This window comes from Neophocaena asiaeorientalis, unplaced genomic scaffold (genome assembly GCF_003031525.2).
Source record: "Neophocaena asiaeorientalis asiaeorientalis breed wild unplaced genomic scaffold, Neophocaena_asiaeorientalis_V1.1 scaffold629, whole genome shotgun sequence".
Lineage (NCBI taxonomy): Eukaryota > Metazoa > Chordata > Mammalia > Artiodactyla > Phocoenidae > Neophocaena > Neophocaena asiaeorientalis.
In genome coordinates, this window is record NW_020175468.1 from 6,927,018 (window position 1) to 6,942,778 (window position 15,761).

Consider the following 15,761-nt stretch of genomic DNA (forward strand, 5'->3'; position numbering starts at 1 on the left):
CTCCCGCCGCGGATCCGCCAGACAGCGAGGCCCCCGGCCGGGGGCAGGGGGGACGCCCCCTCCGGGGCACCCCCCGGCTCGAAGCCGCCCGCGGGGCCGGCCTCAGCCGGGAACGGAGGAAGGAGCCGCCGAGGAGCAGCCCAAGGCCCCAGAGTCTGAGACGAGCCGCCGCCGCCGCCCCCGCCGCCACTGCGGGGAGGAGGGGAGGAGGAGCGGGAGGAGGGACGAGCTGGTTGGGAGAAGAGGAAAAAAGTTTTGAGACTTTTCCGCTGCCGCTGGGAGCCAAAGGCGCGGGGACCTTCGCGCAGCGCTGCTCCGCGAGGCAGGACTGGGGGACCCCAGACCGCACCTCCGCCCTGCACCGCCTCGGACGCTTGCTCCCTTCCTTCCCCCCACACGGCGTTCCCCGGGCGCCCCCATTCCGGACCAGCCCTCAGGAGCCTCATACCCGACTCCCGCGAGGACTCGACCCCAGACATCGGTCGCACCCTTCCGCACGGCCCCCAACTCCTAGCCTCTCTCTTGAGCCCCCGCGCATCCAAGGACCCTTCTCCTCCGGGATCCAGGAGACGGGATTAATCTCAGACCTGCCTCAGCTTTCCTATTCAAGACCACCCACCTTTGGTACTAGATCTCGCTCATCTCGGTTTTTGCCGTGGGATACCGAGAACACACCCATCAGAGCCGCCCCTCCAGCTCCGCTCCGTCCTCCCTGAGGGCCTCAACTCCCTCCCTCCCCAGACCCTCCTACCTTTCCTCGGGAGACTCCCCCCACCCAGCCCCTGTAGGGGCTGGGCCTCCCTCTTCCCACCCCAGCCCGGCTCGCGCTCTCGGCTGTGCCGGGGGCGCCGCCTCCCCCATGCCGCCCTCGGGCCTGCGGCTGCTGCCGCTGCTGCTGCCGCTGCTGTGGCTACTAGTGCTGCCGCCTGGCCGGCCGGCCGCCGGACTGTCCACCTGCAAGACCATCGACATGGAGCTGGTGAAGCGAAAGCGCATCGAGGCCATCCGCGGCCAGATTCTGTCCAAGCTTCGGCTCGCCAGCCCCCCGAGTCAGGGGGAGGTGCCGCCCGGTCCGCTGCCCGAGGCCGTACTGGCCCTTTACAACAGTACACGTGACCGGGTGGCCGGGGAAAGTGCCGAACCTGAGCCTGAGCCAGAGGCGGACTACTACGCCAAGGAGGTCACCCGCGTGCTAATGGTGGAAAACAGCAACGGTGAGCTCGGAGGGGCAGGGGACAGGGGGCGCCGGAGTGCAGGGGTCACGGGGAGGAAATTACCGGTAGAGGAAACTGGCTGGGGGAAGAGGACCCCCGGGGGCGCCGGGAACTTGGGAGGGGGAGTCTCAAAGAGGATAGGGCTGAGCTCCCTACCCCCCAGGTATCTGGTCTTGAAGAGGAGATAGTGAGCGGAGTGGACCGCTTTTGGAGGGCTACAGGAACATGCGAGATCGTGGGCGGGGGGAGTCCCTTGGAGAGAAGCGAAGCAGTTACGGGGTGGGAGTGTAGAAAAAGACTTCCCCTTGCAGGGTGCACTAGAGTGCGGGGGTCGTGGGTGGGGCCCGCAGAGAGGGAACTCGCTTTGGGAGAAGTGAGGACCCCGGCATTGGGGAGAGGAGAGGTAGTGGGGAAAGCTGACCCAGAGCTCAGGGGTCATGAGGCAGGAAGATTCAAGAAGGACAGAAAAACTAGGTGAAGCGAACCCCAGAGGTTCCAGAAAGTGGAGAGTGGACGCATTTGCACACGGCGCGAAGAACACGCGGGATTGGGGAAGGGCTTAGAGAGAGAGGCGGGGAGGGGGTGATCAATGCGAGGTCAAAAGGGGGCGCGAGGTCGTAGGGTGGGGGAAACTGGCGGGAGAGAAGCGGAGACCAGACCCCAGGGGGATGCCGGGGATGCGCCGGGAGGTGCTCTATTTCGCAGACGGACGTGAGAGGAGGAAGCCCAGCGGAGGAAGCGAGCCCCCAGGAAACCTAGAATACTGGGTCGTGGGAAGGGGTATACAGAGCGGAGAGACAAGCGTGGGAAAGGTGGACCTGGGAGCGGGCAGAGGAGAGATGGACGGTGCCATGCTGGGAGCAGCGAGCCTCCGCCACGCCGCGGGATGGAAGGGAGAGGGCTGAGTGAGGAGTCGAGCCGTAGAGGGAGAGGTGGGTGGGTGCGACTCTACAATACCCGGGTGAGAAAACCGAGCTGGTAGGGGTGAGGAAGCCCCACGTGTGTGCCACGCGCGGGGGGAGGAGCCTGCGCTTCCGGAAGGGGACAGGAGAACCCCAGCAGAGCTGAATGCTGAGAGCCTGGACCCCAAACTCCTAGTTCCTCTCTAGGAGGCTGGGGAAACCCCAGCGTCCGGCCGCCTAGCCCTCCCTCCCTTCCTTTCCTTCCCGTGCCTCGGGGGGCGGGGATCGCGCGCGGAGCCTGGGGCGAGACGAGGCAGGTCCGGTCCCCGCCCTCGCGGTGGCAGCGGCGCCTCCCGCCCCCTTCACCCCCAGCTCAGGGCGGCACTACCGCTGGGCCCGCCCCATCGGCGCCCGCGGAGACCCAGGCGTCCCGCGTGGCCCAGAGGCTTGGGGGCGACCCCCCTGCTTTCACTTTCCCTCTTGGGCATTAGACTTGTGGGTCTCTGGCCCATTTGTGTACCCAGTTGCCGCTTCAGCCAAATGACACCCCTACCCTCCCACATCTCCGTCTCACCTTTTCTGTCGTAGCTTCATACATAACTTCTAGAAAGTGATAACTCGGGGCTTGGTTGTAGAGATTTTTCCAACACTGATACCTTCAATCTCTCTTCATTCCTCTTCTGCCTCCATCTCGCTCCCAAACCCTGTGTCTCTCTTCCCCGTGTGTCTGTCTCCCATCTCTGCCTTTCCATCTCTCCCGCATCACCGTTACTCTCTCTGTCCCAGTCTGGGTCTCCCAGTTTCTGTCTCTCCATCTCTTCCCTCTCTCTCGCTTTTTCTCCTCCATACCCTACTCTCCATCTCTCCCTCTGACCGTTCCTGCCCCTTCTATCTCTCTTCTTCCCTATCTGTCTCCCAGGCCTGGGCTCTACCCTTCCTTTGGGGTCTGCTGAGTAACTCCTGGGCCAAGATAGGGCTTTTTTTTTTGTGCGGGGCAGGGGCTGGCCCGGCTAGAGAGGGGAGGAGTAGGGGAAGGAGACCCACAGAAGGGGCTTCCTCTGTCCTTTCTCATCGGATGTCTCCACCATTTCCATGCCCCCACTGCAGAGGCCTAAAGCAGCTGTCCCAGTTGATCCAGGAGTTCATGGCTTGCCCCGCTCTTTCCCAACCCCCACCTTTTCCTAGACTAGAAAACTTCCTAATTTTCTCTGTTCCCCTTCCCCCGCCCCCGAAGCCATTCTTACCTAGAATGAACTTTGCCTTTTCTAACCAGCTGGGGAAGGAAACAATAATACAACAAGAGTAATGTCTCATTAGCAGGGAGGCAGCATAACCTAGGGCTTAAGAGCCCAGTCTCTGGAATCAGACTGGCTGAGTTTGAATCCCCACTCTGCAGCTTCCTGGCTGCGTGATCTTGGGGCAAATTGTTTCATCTCTTTGCCTCAGTTTTCCCATCTATAAAACGGGTATACTAGTAGTATCTTCCTCATGGGGTTGGTGAACACACACATTAGAGTAAGCATTGTATGCAGACTCTGTGCGACATACTTTATCTGCATCATCTCGCTTATTTCACACTAGCGACCTGTAATCAGTCCTTGTCTTACAGGTGAGAATCTGGCACACAGAGAGGAATTCACTTGCCCAAAGTTCCCGCGCTTCAGTTAGGAGAGCCTGGGTTGGGAGGCAGAGGACTTGATGTCAGGTTGATCTTTCCCCAAAGAAGAGGAAACTGAGGCTCCGAGAGGGCTTGTGACTTGCCCAAGAAAGAAGGCAGTAGAGGCACAGTCCGATTCAAATGCCCTTGATCCCTGTGCTGTGACATAACTTGCGTTTGAGGCTCCAAGTGCTGGGGAGGCCTAAGCAGGTAGAGCAGTGCCCAGCCCGGTGCCAGCTTTGTACTGAGGGGGCACTTCCCAGTTGATGGGAGGGAAGGGTGGATAAGATCCCGTTTAAAGAGGTGGAAACAAACCCAGAGAGGAGAAGCCAGTCACCTAAGGTCACACAGCTAAAATGTGTCAGGGTTAGACTCCAACCCAGGGCTCTTTGACTTGGGGTGCGCCAGCTCCCCTGCCCCTGTCAAACCCTGACATCCCCCCTCTCGGCTCCTTCTGCCTAGAAATCTATGGGAAAATCAAGCGTAGCCCACACAGCATGTATATGCTCTTCAACACGTCGGAGCTCCGGGAAGCGGTGCCCGAACCTGTGTTGCTCTCTCGGGCAGAGCTGCGCCTGCTGAGGCTCAAGTTAAAAGTGGAGCAGCACGTGGAGCTGTACCAGGTGGGGGCGAGGGCCCCAGAGGTGGCCTGGGCTGGGGCGGCTGGAAGGCTGGTGGCTTCAGGGTCCACAGTGACCGATCCTGAAGGCACAGACTGTGGACTCACAGGACTCTGAAGCTTTCAGACTCCTAGAGCCCTAGAAGGTTAAACGTTTAGAAGGCCGGAATCTTAGGAGTTGGATTCTAAGAACTCAGGACTTTTGAAAGTTTGAATCTCTGTAAAGGTTGCAGACTTTCAAAGTGCTCTGTCCCCACACAGTAGCCACTAGCCACATATGGCCATTTAAGTTGATCAAAATTAAATAAAAGAAAAAATTCAGTTCCTCAGTCTCACTGACCATAGTTCAAGTGGCCTGTAGTCACATGGGGTTAGCAGCCGCTATTTTGGACACCACAGATAAAGAACTTTTCCATCATCACAGAAAGTTCTCTTGGTTAACTCTTTTCTAGAAGAGTCTCCAGGAAGATTGGAGCCTCAAGAAGTTCTGGATTCTCTTGAAGGTTATGTGACCCAGAATCCTTGTCATGTGGAACGTTAGATTCAGTAGTAGGTGTTAGACTCTTACAACAAGGGAACTTTGGGCTTCCCTGGTGGCGCAGTGGTTGAGAGTCTGCCTGCCGATGCGGGGAACACGGGTTCGTGCCCCGGTCCGGGGGGATCCCGTGTGCCGCGGAGCGGCTGGGCCCGTGAGCCATGGCCACTGGGCCTGCGCATCCGGAGCCTGTGCTCCACAGCGGGACAGGCCACAGCAGTGAGAGGCCCGCGTACAGCAACAACAAAAAAAACCAAAACAAGGGAACTTTGTCTGATGTTAACTTCTTGGAGTCCAGAGAATTGGCTTTTATCCTGCCAGCTCCCAGGGGATCATTCCACATGGATGTCAGGCGTCTGCAAGGTCTAGGTTTGTGGCATGTCAGACTCGTGGGTTTGTAGAACATGAGTCCTCTGGAATGTCTCAGGCTCATTGAATGTGTAATTCTTGGGGTGCCACTGAGCACTGGCGTTACGGAATGACTTCTAACATAACTTCTAGAAAGTGATAACTCGGGACTTCCCTGGTGGCGCAGTGGTTAAGAATCTGCCTGCCAACGCAGGGGCCACGGGTTCGAGCCCTGGTCCGGGAAGATCCCACATGCCACAGAGCAACTAAGCCCATGTGCCACAACTACTGAAGCCCGTGCGCCTAGAGCCCGTGCTCCGCAACAGGAGAGGCCACCGCAATGAGAAGCCCGCGCACCGCAACGAAGAGTAGCCCCCGCTCGCCGCAACTAGAGAAAGCCCGCGCGTAGCAACGAAGACCCAAAGCAGCCAAAAATAAATAAATAAAAAATAAATACATTTTTTTCAAAAAAGAAGGAACGTGATAGACTCTCAGAATTTGGGGGGCCAAATTTGCAGAACTGTCTATAGTCAGTGACCCCTGCGATGTCAGTAGGAGAATTGTGGCATCGTGGGCTGTCCAAGCTGAAAGGGGCCGCCTGGCATTTCATCAGTTAGGAAACCAAGGACAAAAGGGGAGAGGAATTTTCCATGGCCACGCCGGGGTCAGGCATAGAGGATGAGCTGCCCAGGTGCCTTGACCCCCCCAGCCTGGGGTTCTCTCTCCCCTCTGGGCTGCTGTGGGGTGGGTGGCTCCTGTGGGCCCCTCGGTTTGGGTGTCTGGGAGGGGACAGTCTGCAGGACTGTGTGGAAGCCCTTTTCGGGGAGGAGATGGACTCAGGGGTGCAGTGTACATGAGGGGTGTGTGGCAGCATCTACCCACTGTCTCTCCCCCCAATTCATTATCCCCCAGAAATACAGCAATGATTCCTGGCGCTACCTCAGCAACCGGCTACTGGCCCCCAGCGACTCGCCGGAGTGGCTGTCCTTTGACGTCACTGGAGTTGTGCGTCAGTGGCTGACCCACGGAGGTGAGGACTGCTTGTCTGCCCCACCCCTATTTTTTTTGTGTTTTCTGGCCGCACTGCGTGGCATGTGGGATCTTAGCTCCCCGACCAGGGGTCGAACCTGCAGTGGAAGCGCGGACTGTTAACCATTGGACCACCAGGGAAGTCCCCCCCAACCCCTGTTTTGTAATGGGGTTGACCCCATTGTTTGTCCTGGGGCTCCCCTGCCTAGCACCGCCCACCCCGTGTTGGTGCCAAAGAGCCCAGACCTGGGCCTCCTTCCAGGCACTCAAACCTGAGTGATTAATGGTAAATCCATTTCCTGAGCACCTGCCCTGTGCTGGGTGATGCTGGGGACACAACAGTAACCAAAACAGCACCATACTTGCCCTCATGAAGCTTATCATCCATTGCTCGGGTTAAGGGATTTTGGGGAAAGACCTGAAAACCAGGTAATAATGTCCCAGAGTGGGCAGGGTTGGGAGGGGGAGCCCAGAGGCGGTGCCTGACCCAGCCTGGGAAATCAGGGAGGGCTTCCTGGAAGAGGGGACATTAGAGTGGTTGTCTGAGGAATCAGTGGAGCCAGCCTGGGAAAGACGGAGGGGCAAGAGTGTTCAAGGCGGAGTGATAGGCTGTGCAGAGCCCTCGAGTCCAGGGAGAGCCTGACACACCTGATCTGTCCAGAATAGGACTGTCTGTCCTGTCCCATCTGAGTCCACAGTACCCACATCTCCCTTCCTAGTCTCCCTCTCATTCATTCCTTCACTCAGTAGGCTCCTGCTATGTGCCTGGCCCTGTGCGGGTGGTGTAGGGGACACAGTGGTAACCATGACAACTTCTAGGCCTGCCCTCATGGGGCCCACAGTCACTTCTAGACACCTAGGAAATCTTGCTAAAGCCCTAGCAGGGAGCCCGCCTGACTCCCATTGTGATGGCCACAATGACCAGGGCCGGGATGGGGGAGGCCATAAGTGCTGTGGGAGCCGAGAGTGGGCATCCAAACCCATCTGGAGGGGTCCAGGAGGGCTTCCTGGATGAGGATGATGGTGTTGAGACTCATGAGATAAGTGATGGTTTGGCTAGAGGAAAAGATGGGGGTTAGGGAGCAGGTGAGCGCTGGGACAAGTGTCCTGGGCTGATTGCTGAGTCCAGAGCCCCCAGCACAGGGTCCAACACATAGTGGGAGCTTAGAAAGGCATTCACTCATTCATTCAAGAAAACTTTCTTCCACACCGGCCCTGGGACAAGAGCCCAGGCACTTGCATCCCAGCCCTGCCTTTTCCCACTTTGGGCAAGTCACCCCCTCTCCGTGGGCCTTGGCTTCTTCATCTGTAAAATGGGGAGCTTTGGTGAGGATTAAAGGAAATAACGCACAAAAAGTGTTTAGAACAGGGTCTGGCACCCAGTGCGAACTCAGGAGATGTTTGTTTTTACGACTGTGGGCCAGGCCCAGTGGGGAACAAGAAAACAAGGATCCCTGCCCCCACGTATCCTGCTTTGCCACTGAGAACAAAGAGGGGAATAAATAGCCAGATACAAACGTCAGGGTAAGTGCTATGGAGAAAATGAAGTGCTGTCATAGTGGGGGAGGGGCTGTGTCCTGGAGGGCTTCCAGGAGGAGGTGGCCTTTGAGCTGAGACCTGGAGGAGGAGGAGGCTGCAAGGCAAAGGACTGGAGCACGAGGGTGCAGTGAGAGGCCAGGCAGGGGAAGGGGCAGGAAGGAGGTCCCCCCACCCCCCACTCCGGGGGTTTGCTACTTCCTTTCTCCTCCCCCAGGGTCTGGGTGAGCCGCCCCCTCACACTGGCTTCCCTCTCTCCACTCCCACAGAGGAAATAGAGGGCTTTCGCCTCAGTGCCCACTGTTCCTGTGACAGCAAAGATAACACACTCCAAGTGGACATTAACGGTGAGGCCCACCTCCCCGGCCCGGCCCCATGCCCACCAGTGATGTGTGTGTGTGTGTGTGTGTGTGTTTCTTCCCCTTGACCATCTCCCATTCATCCATCTGAGAGTGTGTGTATGTCTCCCCGACCCTCCCTACCTCCTGACTCCCAAACCAAAGCAGGGTTCAGTTCCGGCCGCCGGGGTGACCTCGCCACCATTCATGGCATGAACCGGCCCTTCCTGCTCCTCATGGCCACCCCGCTGGAGAGGGCCCAGCACCTGCACAGCCCCCGGCACCGCCGAGCCCTGGACACCAACTACTGCTTCAGGTGAACCTTGCAGCCTTTCCCTGACGCCTTCTGGGCTGGGGGCCTCCTTGCCGTCTGCTGTGCAGGCACCGCAAATTGGGCACCTGGCTGGTGCTATGCTTGGGCTGGCATCTCTTTCAGCCTGGAGCGTTCAGGGGATGAGGTGTGAGGCCTAGGATGCTGGGATGTGGGAACTGGGAGTCCTCGAATGCTGAGATCAGGTGGCTCTCTTGCTGGTGGGTTGCAATCAGAGACTATTAGAGCGCTGAACACTGAGAATGTGAGAATTCAATATTGGAAGGTCGCCACGTTAGATTCCCGTCCTGCTGGCAGGTTGGGGTTCGAGCATGTGGGGATTCTAGGATGTGAGAATCGGTATTCATTACTGAAATCTGAGAATGTTGGACTCAAGGGACGTTGGGATCCTAGAACTTGGGAATTCAGAACTGGAAGATTGCCCATGTTGGATTCCTATACTGTTGACAGACTAGAGTCTCCCGTATCGGCAGATTGGAGTCCTTGACTATTGGGCCCAGAACAGTGGAATCCTGTGTTAAAATATTTGCATCCACAAATGTTGGAGTTGGAGAAAGCCAGAGTCTCGGTAACCTAAAATGTTGGGACTCAGGGCTGGAATCTTGTGAGAATCTTGGAAGGCTGTGATCTTAGAAAGTGGCCACTTGGACCTCTTGAGTGACAGGCTCAGAATTGTGGAATGTTGGAATGCAGGTTTTTTTGTTTGTTTGTTTGTTTGTTTTGTCGTATGCGGGCCTCTCACTGTTGTGGCCTCTCCCGTTGCGGAACACAGGCTCCGTTGGCACAGGCTCAGCGGCCATGGCTCACGGGCCCAGCCGCTCCGCGGCATGCGGGATCTTCCCGGACCGGGGCACGAACCCGCGTCCCCTGCATTGGCAGGCGGACTCCCAACCACTGCGCCACCGGGGAAGCCCTGGAATGCAGTTTTGAAATATTGGAATTCAAGAAAGCCAAGATCTTGGAGAGCTGGAATGTGGGAATCCTAGAAAGCTGGAAAGCTGTTGGTGTGTTAGAATCTTGAGAGGCTGGTGTATTGCAGTCTAAGAAAACTGAAAAGCTGTAGTCCTAGAATGTTGAAGTTCAGAGTTAGAATGTTGCCGAGTGTAGAGTGATAATGTGACCTTGGCCCTCCCCTGCTTGATATTTTGATGGTGCCTTTGGGCTTTGTTACATGCAGTTCTCCTGCTGGAAAGTCAGCTCTGCTCCCAAACTCCTTCACCACCAGATCCCACCCTCTGCCCAACAGTCCTGTGGATGAATGAATGGATTGAGGTCTTGAGTGCCAGCAGCTTATACTATTACAGTGAGAGAGTGCCAGCCACATGAGGGACACAACGTCACTTAGGAAGTCTTCCCAGAAAATCAAACCTGAAGCTGATCAGTGTGGTAGATCCAATTTTCCAGAAATATGAGAACAGAGAAACATGTTAGACAACACTGTGGTCGTGCAGTCAGCAACATCTAGATCGTGGGAAACCTGACCCAGTTTCTTCAACAAATACAATACAAAGTGGGGAAACAGAGAGATGGTTCTGTAGACTTTAAAATAGAATATTAAAATACGTATCAAATAATTGCCGCGTATAGACCATATTTGGGTCTTTTTTTTTTTTTTTCTTCTTTTTTGGCCCGAGCCACGCAGCATGTGGGATCTGAGTTGTTCCCTGACTGGGGATCAAACTGTTGCCCCCTGCAGTGGAAGTGCAGAGTCTTAACCACTGGACTGCCAGGCAAGTCCCCCAAGTGGGTTTCTTTTACTCGTCAGGCCCTGTTGGGTCCTGGTAGACTGGAGGGCAGAGTTGCAAGGGCCTGGGCTGCGTGTATCACAGGACCTGGAAAGCAGCAGGCCCCAGGCATGCACCTCAGGGTCACCTGGAGGACTTGTTAAATGTGGCCTGCTGTCTCCCACCCATCCCCACCCCCAGTTTCTGATTCAGTGGGTCTGGGGTGGGGCCTGAGAATTTGCATTTCCCACAATTGCCCAGGCGGTGCTGCTGCTCCAGGGACCCTACAGGGAGAACAGTTGAGTTGGATAATAGAATCACACACTTCAAGTCTTAGGACCTCAGCACCCTGGCACAGTTGGACCAGAAATGAAAGATTATTCTGGACAGTGGTTCTTCCCCTTTTGTGAGTCCGGGAACCCCTTGAGAAGTCGAAAGCCAGGAACCTTTTTTCCCCAGAATATGCCTATACATACACACGTAGGTGCATATGGTTTGGGGGGCTCAGGCCCCTCCCTCAGCCCATCCATGGATTTCCTGACGCCTCCTGGGCCCTTAACAACATCTTATTTGATCCAACATCCCTTGCATCTTTGCACAGATGAGGGAACTGCGGCCCAGCCAGACTGGGGAGGCGCCAGGCTGAACTCACAGGAATCTAAGTTTCCTAACTTCCTTCTCAACGTCCTGTGGCTCTTGGGAGAGGCCTGTCTTGCCCTGGGTGATCCTGTCACATTGCCTCTTCCCCCTCTGCTTAAGCTGACATGGTTGCCCTGGGCAGATGAGGCCACAGACTCCAGGGCCGCACAGAGTTAGCTGTGAACCTGGCCCCAAACTCCACCACGTGTAGGCTACAAGTGAACAGACAACATCCCCCTTTCTCTGAGGCTCAATTTCTTCATCCTGCAAATGGGAATAATAATAAGACCTGCCTTGTAGGGAATTCTCTATTGATATTTTTTTTTGGCTGCACCACACACATGCGGAATCTTAGTTCCCTGACCAGGGATCGAACCCGTGCCCCCTGCAGTGGAATCATGGAGTCTTAACCAGTGGACCGCCAGGGAATTCCCGCTATTGATTTTTTTTTTTCCTCTATTGATTCTTGAGTAGGAAAATGCATGCACTTGGATCAAACCCAGAAAGGATACTCAGAGACCCTCCAGCTCCGGCCCCCAGCCCCTCTATGAGGAGGCTTTTATTGTATTTCTGTCTCCTCCCAGAGAGTCTCTGTATGAGACACTTACACATAGCCATGTATATGTTTTTTATTTTGTCCAAATGGTATAGTCTTTTTTTTGGGGGGGGGGGTACTGCATTTTCTTTCTTTAAATTTTATTTTCTGATTCTAAAAGTAACACATACCCACTATCGAGAATTTGGAAAACACAGAACGATATCCCCCATCACATTGCCACATATGAAATGTCACTGTCAACATTTTAATATATTGCCCTCCAGTCCTTCTATTCAAAACAGAATTTGGATCATACTGTAGCTGTAACTTTGCATAGTGTTTCTTTCATATGTTATGAACATGGAATTTAAAGTGTTCTCAGCTGCCCATGAGTCAAGCTTTTTAGTTAAGTTCCCAGCCCATCTCAACCATGGCCCCAGGGGCCAGCACAGAAAATGCCCCATTTCCTTCCAGACATGAAGGAGCCAGGGCCGCAGACTGGGGAGGACTGACTTTTGCATCCGAGCCTGGGACAGAGATCATGAGTCCAGGGCAGTAGAGTCTTACATACCACCGCTCTCCAATGTGCTTTTACTTTTTATTTTGTTTTGTTTTTTAAAAAGTATTTATTTTTTTTGGCTGCGTTGGATTTTAGTTGCGGCACACGGGCTCTTCGTTGCGGTGAGCGGGCTCTTCGTTGTGGTGCGTGGGCTGGCTTCTCTCTAGTTGTAGCGCCTCAGTAGGCTCTAGAGTGTGTGGCCTCAGTAGTTGCGGGGTGCAGGCTTAGTTGCCCCGCAGGATGTGGGATCTTATTTCCCCGACCAGGGATCGGACCCACGTCCCCTGCATTGGGAGGAGGATTCTTAACCACTGGACCACCAGGGAAGTGCCTCCAACGTGCTTTTAAAAGACCTAACATATTGATCAATTATTTTATACAGCCAGTACTTGCTAAGCACCTGCTATATGCCAGGCAGTGTTGCAGGGACACATTTAGGGACAAAATAGACAAAAAGTCCTGTCCTCAGAGGAAGACAGCAAACGAACAGATAAATAAATCAGTATCTAATAAAAGAGTAGGTGGCAAGAAGGAAAACAAATCCGAGGAAGGGGAAAGAAAGAAGTCATTGTGATGATTTATTTTTCCTCTTCTGATTGAAATTTTTTTTATTAGGGGAAACTTTAAATGTATTCATAAGCAACCAGGATGGCACAAGGAACCCCCGTGAACTCTCATCCAGCATCAACAAGTATTAAGATTTGCCCCATTTCAGCTGCCGTCATTTTCATGTTTTCTCACATAACTGAATGCGGTTAATACACTGTATGGAATTAACAAACATTTGGATTGGTATTTTGGGTAGGATGGTCCAGGAAGGACTCTGAGGTGACGACATTCATTTGTGTGACTGATACTTATTGAGCACCTACTGCATGCCAGGCAGTGTTCTAGGAGTTAAGGGTCCCTGAGTGAGGGATATTTGAGCGTACATACAAACGGAGTGAAGAAACAGAGCCAGAGTGGGTATCTGTGGGAACAGCAAGCCAGGCAGAGGGAACAGCACGTGCAAATGTCCTGAGCTGGGACTCAGGAACGGCGAGGATGGTAATGTGGCCGAAGGAGAGTGAGAGTGGGAGTGGGGAGGGAGTTGAGATCAGCCAGATCTGGTAGCGCCTTGTGGTCCATGACGAGGGCTTGGGCATTTGCCTTGTTCAGAGCAGAGCGACAGGCAGTCTCTAGTATGTGGCCCCATAAGGCAGGGATTTCTGTCTGTTTTGTTTGTACTGCGTCCCCAGTAGACCGCAGCCCAGCACATGGTAGTAGCTCAGTGAACATTTGTTGCACACGTAGAACATATCAGTACACGTGGAGCTGCATTGTGTTTTTTATGTTCCAGTGTGTGGATGTGCTGTGGTTGGTGTAGCCCCCTCTGGACGTTCATTTGGCTTCTTACAGGCTTGAGCATTGCCTGAGATGTTTATGAGGACGCCCTTAGCGCAGTGCTGGACTAGAGGAAGTGCTTTATCAGTGTTAGTGATGATCATTACTATTACTGTTAATGCTGTTAGCATCACAGGGGTTGCAAGGGAGACCAAGATGGAGACCGTGCTGGCGGGCAACCAGGGTGAAACACATGCACAGCCGGGGGAGGGGGGGCATCCCTCTGCTCTCCTGACTCGGGTTCCTCCCTCCCTCCGGCCTGCAGCTCTACGGAAAAGAACTGCTGCGTTCGGCAGCTCTACATTGACTTCCGCAAGGACCTGGGCTGGAAGTGGATTCACGAACCCAAGGGCTACCACGCCAATTTCTGCCTGGGGCCCTGCCCCTACATCTGGAGCCTGGACACGCAGTACAGCAAGGTGCGTCTGGAGCCCTGGCTGGGGGTGGGATGAGGGTAGCAGGAACCGAGGGAGGAGAGGGAGAAAAAGAGGTAAAACCAGATGAATTGGCAAGATAGTAGTCAGAAAGAGAGGAGACAGGGAGATTGGCGGGGAGGTGGCAAAGGGATGGGAGAGAAACTAGAGGCAGGGTCTGAGCAGTTAAAGACGCGAGGCAGAGGGAGACAGAGATACGGGGAGACCCATGGAGATGCATAACTTGGGCTTGGGAAGAGGTGGGGAGATGGAAGGAGAAAGAGAGAAACGGAGGGACGCAATGAGAGAGAAAAAGGCAGGAGGATAGAGAATTAGGAAGATGGAAGGAGAAAGACAATGAGACACAAGCCAAGAGTGGAAACTGGGGAGAGGCAGAGAAACAGAAAGAAACGGAATGAGATAAGACAGAGGGAGATGGGGAGAGGCTGGCGGGGTGGGGGTACCCTCCCCATGACCCCCGACCCTGACCCCGCCCACCTGCCCCGCAGGTCCTGGCCCTGTACAACCAGCACAACCCGGGCGCGTCGGCGGCGCCGTGCTGCGTGCCGCAGGCGCTGGAGCCGCTGCCCATCGTGTACTACGTGGGCCGCAAGCCCAAGGTGGAGCAGCTGTCCAACATGATCGTGCGCTCCTGCAAGTGCAGCTGAGGCCCCGCCCCTCCTGACAGGTCCCGCCCACCCCGGCAGGCCCGGCCACGCCCCCCGCCCGCCTCATCAGGGTTCTATTTAAGGACACCGCGCCCAAGCCCACCTGGGGTCCATTAAAGGTGGAGAGAGGACTGGGTCTCTGTGTCGTTGGGTGCCTAACTAGGGTTTCTCTTCCGACGTTCCCCGACCTCCCCCCCCCAATGCCCCCCGCATCTCCTTACATTTACACTTACATCTGCCTCCTCCTGTCTCTGCCCATCATTCATTTGCCCCTCCTCACACAAACACTTCTTAGCGCTTGTTATGTTTCTTACTCCTGGTGAACAAGGGTTAGATTTACTTATTGAGCACCTTGGACCCTTATGTTAATTAACTCATTTAACCACCATAACAAAGCTCTGAGATAGACTCTGATAACACCCACTTTAAATGTAAGGAAATGGAAGCCCAGAGAGGTTAAGGGAATAGTTCCTGCCTACCAGGAACCTACTTTCTGGGGAGGAGACAGACATAGTAAAGTTGTGCGAAAACAAGAAAGCAGGATGGGTAAGAGATGGCTTTGGGGAGGAGGGAGGGCTTCTTGGATGAGGTGGCATTTGGGACTTGAAGGAAGCCAAGAAGGCAGCGTGGGGGAGGGTGTTCTTGGTAGGAAGACAAAAGCAAAGGCCTGGAAGTAAAGATGAACTTGGGGTGAGCTACACAGGCAGGAAAGAGGCCAGTGCGTTTGGAAGGGAGGGGCAAGGGGAAGGGTGTTAAGATCTGAGTCAGAAAGTAACACAGGCCAGAGAATAATAATTCTCCACTCCAGGTATGGAGCTACTAGCTCACGGCATTCTCCCCACAGCCCAAGAGAGCATGGGTTGGCAAACTATTGCCTGCAGGCAAATTCTGACTTGCTGCCTGTTTCTGTAAATAAAGTTTTTTTTTTTTTTTTTCCTTTGCGGTAAGCGGGCCTCGCACCGTTGTGGCCTCTCCCGTTGTGGAGCACAGGCTCCGGACACGCAGGCCCAGCGACCGTGGCTAATGGGCCCAGCCGCTCCACGGCATGCGGGATCCTCCCGGACCGGGGCACGAACCCGTGTCCCCTGCATCGGCAGGCGGACTCTCAACCACCGCGCCACCAGGGAAGCCCTGTCAATAAAGTTTTATTGGAGCACAGCCATGCTCACTTGGTACTGTACTGTCTGTGGCTGTTTTAGTGCTACTGGGGCAGAGTTGAGTAGAAACGGTGCAAAGTCAAAAATATTTACTATCTGACCCTTGACAGAAAATGTCTGCCAACTCCTGCTTTGGAGATATTTGCTCCCCACTCCACAGATGGGAATACT

General features: G+C 54.8%; 1 protein-coding gene across 2 annotated transcripts; it reads left to right on the top strand.

The window, feature by feature from the left end:
• Nucleotides 1-412: 412 nt before the first annotated feature.
• Nucleotides 413-15,433, top strand: TGFB1 (transforming growth factor beta 1). Of its 2 annotated transcripts, none has more exons than XM_024768148.1 (7): nt 413-1,214; nt 4,236-4,396; nt 6,188-6,305; nt 8,110-8,187; nt 8,344-8,494; nt 13,618-13,771; nt 14,275-15,433. In XM_024768148.1, exons 1-7 carry the CDS (start codon nt 860-862, stop codon nt 14,431-14,433), a joined length of 1,176 nt encoding a protein of 391 aa, XP_024623916.1. In that variant the 5' UTR covers nt 413-859; the 3' UTR covers nt 14,434-15,433. The 2 variants fall into 2 exon arrangements, with proteins under 2 accessions (XP_024623916.1, XP_024623917.1); XM_024768149.1 differs by having other exon boundaries at nt 450-1,214; nt 8,347-8,494; nt 14,275-14,792.
• The last annotated feature ends 328 nt before the right edge of the window (nt 15,434-15,761 follow it).

Bases quoted from the DNA above. Each gene is read 5' to 3' on its own strand.
- TGFB1 (XM_024768148.1), top strand. From the start codon at position 860: ATGCCGCCCTCGGGCCTGCGGCTGCTGCCGCTGCTGCTGCCGCTGCTG. The intron at 1,215-4,235 runs GTGAGCTCGGAG...CCTTCTGCCTAG, and splicing joins AATGGTGGAAAACAGCAACG to AAATCTATGGGAAAATCAAG. The intron at 13,772-14,274 runs GTGCGTCTGGAG...CCTGCCCCGCAG, and splicing joins TGGACACGCAGTACAGCAAG to GTCCTGGCCCTGTACAACCA.